We start from the raw sequence: 5,504 nt of genomic DNA, 5'->3' as shown, positions 1-5,504 counted from the left end.
GGTTTCACCATGTTGGCCAGGCTGGTCTCAAACTCCTGACCTCAGGTGATCTGCCTGCCTCAGCCTCCCAAAGTGCTGGGATTACAGATGTGAGCCACCATGCCCTGTCCAAACATAACATACCTTCCTAAGACAACTGCTTCTCTCCTAGTCACTCAGAATCTGTATCTGCAGTATTTATGTCCTAAAACCTAAGCAAATACCCTCCTTCACACACCGTGGTGCTAAGAAATACAAAAATGGACAGTCTAGAAGTAACGCTGTACTGAGATGAAGGATTACTGAAGTTGCTTAAGTTTAACACATTCACACATAATAGAATTATTTCTCCTATAGCTTGAACCTGGGATGCGGGGCTTGCAGTGAGCCAAGATCATGTCACTGCACTTCAGCTCGGGCGACAGAGTGAGACTCCGTCTCAAATAAATAAATAAATAATTTATTTATTTATTTCTCCTTATTGCCTGATTATGGGCTTAAGAATGTCCTAATAAAAATTTTAGATGTTACACAGCAAGTACTCACGTACATAACACTCTCATGCAATACTTCACAGGGTTCTCAAATACATGGCGTGCATTACCAATCCATTTCAACCTCAATGTCGTCTCCTCAGCTGTATCAAGCGTTGTTTACTCTGCATAGGTATTGGTTTAAATCCAGCCTCTGTCACGTACTAGCATATGACCCTGAGAAGTTATTCAACTTCTCTAAGCTTTATTTTATTTGTAAAATTGAGTTAATCCTAACACAGCACTTTGGGAGGCTGAGGTGGATCACTTGAGGTCAGGAGTTCAAGATCAGCCTAACATGGTAAAACCCCGACTCTACTGAAAATACAAAATTAGCTGCGTGTGGTGGCGCATGCCTGTAATCCCAGTTACTTGGGAGACTGAGGCAGGAGAATCGCTTGAACCTGAGAGGCGGAGGTTGCAGTGAGCCAAAATCGCGCCATTGCACTCCAGCCTGGGCAACAACAGCGAAACTGCATCTCAAAAAGAAGGAAAGAAAAGAAAGAAAGAAAAGAAAGAAAAGGAAAAGAAAGGAAGGAAAGAAAAGAAAGAAGGAAAGAAAGGAAAGAAAGGAAGAAAGGAAGGAAGGAAGGAAGGAAGGAAGGAAGGAAGGAAGAAAGAAAGAAAGAAAAAGAAAGAAAGAAATCAGAATATAGTATAACTAGATGATTGTATCAAAATGATATTGCCATGGGAATGCCCTAGGAGAGACTTAAAGTCGTTAGGAGTGAAAAGCCAAGACAGCCAATATTTGTTTTCAAGCAGGTCAGCATAAAGGGCATGTGTGCAGGTATACAGCAAGGATTTCGCAAACAGGGCAGAATAGTCACTTCTGCATTCGCCAGCATCATCTAATTGTACCATTACTTCAACCTTACTGTAGACTTGAAAATTTTCAAAATAAAACGTTTGGAAAACTCAGGAGGAAAAAAAAAATTAAGGGGGTGATTTTTTTTGAAACAGACATTTAATCCATTTCCTGTCTGCTCCAAGGATATTTGCTGGCAGCCAGCTGCAGGTTTTTTTTCTAAACGGGAAATGCGTTCGAATAAATGAGATCCTTCACGACAACCAAAGACCTGCTCAAAGTCATCCTCTTTGCAGGGGAAATATTAACACACATCTCAGAGAGCAACTGGGTCTTTCATCTACATACTGCTAGAAACACAACAGAAATTCCACTTCTTCCTGAAGAACTTCCAGGTGTCTTGCAGACAAACACTATTCAGTAAAGCATGTTTCTAAAGTAGAAGGGTCAACCAAGCTGTGATGATTCTTAGATGGTAAAAAAAAAAATTTTAAGTTTCCGAATTCACAATTCTGGTACTTTCCAACAGGAAGTTCCACGTTCTGTTCTAAGACCACCAGAAAACAGGTTTACAAGTGAATTGCATCCTACTTGCCCACTTCTCCCATCTTTCTGGGTCTAGTAAATGTGACTTATTTTGCATTTCAATAACCTTCCCCAATAGTACTTTATCGCTGGTATCTCCAAAACTATAAATCCTAAAATATTTTCAATAAGACACTATTTAGGACTGGATAATAAATACATGAGTTACAGTATAAGGTCGGGCCCAGTGGCTCATGCCTGTAATCCCAAAGGTTTGGGAGGCTGAGGCGGGAGGATCACTTAAGGTCAGCAGTTCAAGACCAGCCAGGGCAACACAGTAAGACCCCATCCCTATAAACAATACAAAAAATTAGCTGGGAGTGATGGTCCACACTTGTAAGTCCCAAGCTACCTGGGAGGCTGAGATGGGAGGATCACCTAAGCCCAGGAGGCTGTTGCTGCAGTGACCTGTGATGGCCCCACTGCACTCCAGCCTGGGTGACAGAGAGAGACTGTCTCCTATAGAAAAAAAAGAAAAAAAAAAAAAAAAAAAAAAAAGCCAGGCGCGATGGTTCATGCCTGTAATCCCAGCACTTTGGGAGGTCAAGGTGGACGGAACACCTGATGCCAGAAGTTCAAGACCAGCCTGGCCAACATGGTGAAACTCTGTCTCTACTAAAAATACAAAAATTAGCTGGGTGTGGTGGCGCACACTTGTAATCCCAAGCTACTTCAGAGGCTGAGGTGGAGCCTGCAGTGAGCTGAGACTGTGTCACTGCACTCCAGCCTGGGCTACAGAGCCAGACTCCATCTCAAAAACAACAACAACAACAAAACACAAACAAACGAAAAACAAGACACAGTATAAACGTGTTGAAAACCATAAAAACAGAGGGTGAATGTTAAAAAAAAAAACTTTAAATTCATTACTCAACTTTAAACATCTAGCAACGTGTAATGATGTTAAAGACTGCTTGGTATGTAAGCAGCTCACAGCTGTGTGGGGCATATAAAACACGCGTATATATGCAGGTATGTTTCTGTGTATAAATGTGTAATATATACATAAAAACTAAAAAGGAGGGTGAGGATGAAGAGAGATGAAAAACTCTCAGTGTTTGATGTAGTTGCTGAGTAAGGAAATGGAGGTGCGAAAGCTTGCTAATTGTGCTTGAACTTACAGAGTAGAGGAACGGCGGAACTGAGATCAGGCCAGACTTGACCCCTGATTGAGCATCGGAAGCCCACGTGAATGCCATTAAGATGATGGGGCACTGCTACAAACAAATGCACTAGGATAGGAAGGTGGCTCTGGCTTTGGAAAAGATAGAGAAATCTAGTTTGGGGCAATCCATTTTTGAAAAATTAGCATATTACCAAATGGCAGCACCTAACAGCTAACTGGTGATATTAATTCTGGAGCAAAGATACACCAAAGCCCACCAAATTGCTCAACTCACTCGTGCCTCACAAAACCACCAGTGGCTTAATACCCTAGACTTTCCAATAATTACCAAAACAGTCCTAAATATTCCCATACCCTACCTGATGTAGTCCCTTCTCCAGGTCTTAGGCACTTTTTACCTTTTCATCCCATTCAATCAAATCACTAGGGGGCAGCGGGGCTGGGCCATGGAGGCAGACTTCACTCAAGCTAGCACGGATGAAGTGTCCACTGTGTGACAGTCACTTGAGACACAAACCCCAGGGTGTCCATCACATAGGATGACACAGATCTGTTACCCACCAATTCATTTACAAAATCAAATGTCAGAAAATGCTGAGCTAAAATGTCTGACGCATTTCACGAGATTCAAGTTTGGGGGATTACTATCTAAACAAACAAGCTGTGCTTCGTGAAATTCAGCACCTTCCTACACATCAGTAACAACACGGGTGAACAGATGCGCCTGACACCTTAGCTAGCTTGATGGAGGGCCTCTGCCAAATTACCTCTGTACCTACGTTTTCTTGTCTATTATTTTTCAAATATTGATTTTATAAAGTTTAAAACTGACCATAAAAACATTTCATAAGTACCAAGTGCTATATAAAAGTTTAACAATTCTACCATGCTCCTGGGTAGACCGACAGGCTTGAGGCTACACTGGGCTGGCAGGAGTGTGTGTAGAACAGGAACAGATCAGCAGAGCGTGCCAATTCAGGACACCTGAAGTCAAGGTCTGTGCTGCAAACTCCCTGCCACTACTGAGCAGTGTCCTTTCTACTGCCCATTAGGGACAGTCTATTGATCACGAAAGATTAACGTAATCAATTACAGCCTCAGTAATTTAGGAAATCCCACTCTCAGCTCCAAGTGTGACTAAAATCCTTGACAGACGAATCACTTTTCCTTACTCAAATCAACCACATATCTGCGTGTCTACGAAGGGTGGAGAGAGTGTAGAGAAGGCACAAACTTTAAGACCCAGTTTCTGCCCTCAAGGAGCTGATAACTTGGAAAGGAGAAACTACATCACAAGCAAAGGACTGCAAGAAACCCAGGAGACAGCAATGAGAACAGTCTCTCCGGGGTGGAGCAGTTGGGAGCCAGGATATACAGCACAGCAGAGAGCAACAGAAGCGGGACTCCACTTCCAGATGGCAGATGGGGCCAATACTGAACCCTTAGGATGAGACAGAAAAGATCTGTAGGTGTCAAAGGAGACTGAGAGGGTAACTATAAAAAGAAGCCAATGTAAAGAGTAGATGTTATGAGGGCAGGGATGTGATCCAGTAAGTAGACGCAACAGAAAGTCGAGTGCTCAAGGCTGGGCACAGGCATGTGGCTCTGGCCTGTAGTTCCAGCACTTTGGGAGGCTGAGGCGGGAGAATCGCTTGTCAAGTGGGCAACAGGGCAAGACCATTCCTCCAACTTATGAGACACGTCTCATTTAATCCTCCCAACAGAGGAGTTTCTAGCTCTCATTTGGGGAAAGTAAGGCTCAGGAGGGTAAAGTAGCGTAAACCAAAGAAAATGACTGGGCAGACGCCACAGCTCACACCTGCACTCCTGGCACTTTGGGAGGCCAAGGTAGGGAGATCACTTGAGCTCAGGAGTTTGAGACCAGCGTGGGGAACATGGCAAAACCCCGTATCTACAAACAGGTAACGTTTGGGATTTTGACAATCATCAAAAATGGTTAAGCTCTCAAAGGTCAAGCCTTTATTTGATAAATACCATTTATACTACCTATTATAAACCGTAACAGTATAGAGAAGAGCGGTCACTTAAAAACAAAGAGTAGTAGCTAATGGGTATACAGAACAGGTCACTATATTATGCTTTGGTTCATGTTTTAAATTTTCTACATTTTTCTGTAAAGTTTTGCATATTCAAACAATCCAACTATACAAAGTCATCTTTGCAAAAACTGGGAAAAACTGAACACTGGGTACTGGAAAAACTGTTGGTTAAAGAAAAAACAAACAAAAAAACTCTTAAGCCCTTATCTGTTAGAAACATACTCAAGTATGAAAAGCATGTAAGAGGCTGGGTGTGGTGGCTCACGCGCCTGTAATCCCAGCACTTTGGGAGGCTGAGGCAGGTGGATCATGAGGGCAGGAGTTCAAGACCAACCTGGCCGGCCAACATGGTGAAACTCCATCTCTACTAATAATACAAAAATTAGCTGGGCACGGTGGCAGGCACCTGTAAT

General features: G+C 42.8%; 1 protein-coding gene across 1 annotated transcript in view; it reads right to left on the bottom strand.

Moving 5' to 3' along the window:
• The window catches only part of EIF4H (eukaryotic translation initiation factor 4H), a 14,663-nt gene extending 11,118 nt beyond the window's left edge, over nucleotides 1-3,545 (bottom strand). Inside the window, exon 1 of the mRNA XM_011995222.1 lies at nucleotides 3,430-3,545. Coding sequence (XP_011850612.1) covers nucleotides 3,430-3,437 — 8 coding nt within the window. The 5' untranslated portion in view covers nucleotides 3,438-3,545. The remainder of the gene's footprint in view (nucleotides 1-3,429) is intronic.
• Nucleotides 3,546-5,504: the final 1,959 nt, after the last annotated feature.

This window comes from Mandrillus leucophaeus, unplaced genomic scaffold (genome assembly GCF_000951045.1).
Source record: "Mandrillus leucophaeus isolate KB7577 unplaced genomic scaffold, Mleu.le_1.0 Scaffold479, whole genome shotgun sequence".
Classification (NCBI taxonomy): Eukaryota; Metazoa; Chordata; class Mammalia; order Primates; family Cercopithecidae; genus Mandrillus; species Mandrillus leucophaeus.
Note: the sequence above shows the minus strand (reverse complement) of the source record. Positions and strands in the feature narration are given on the sequence as shown.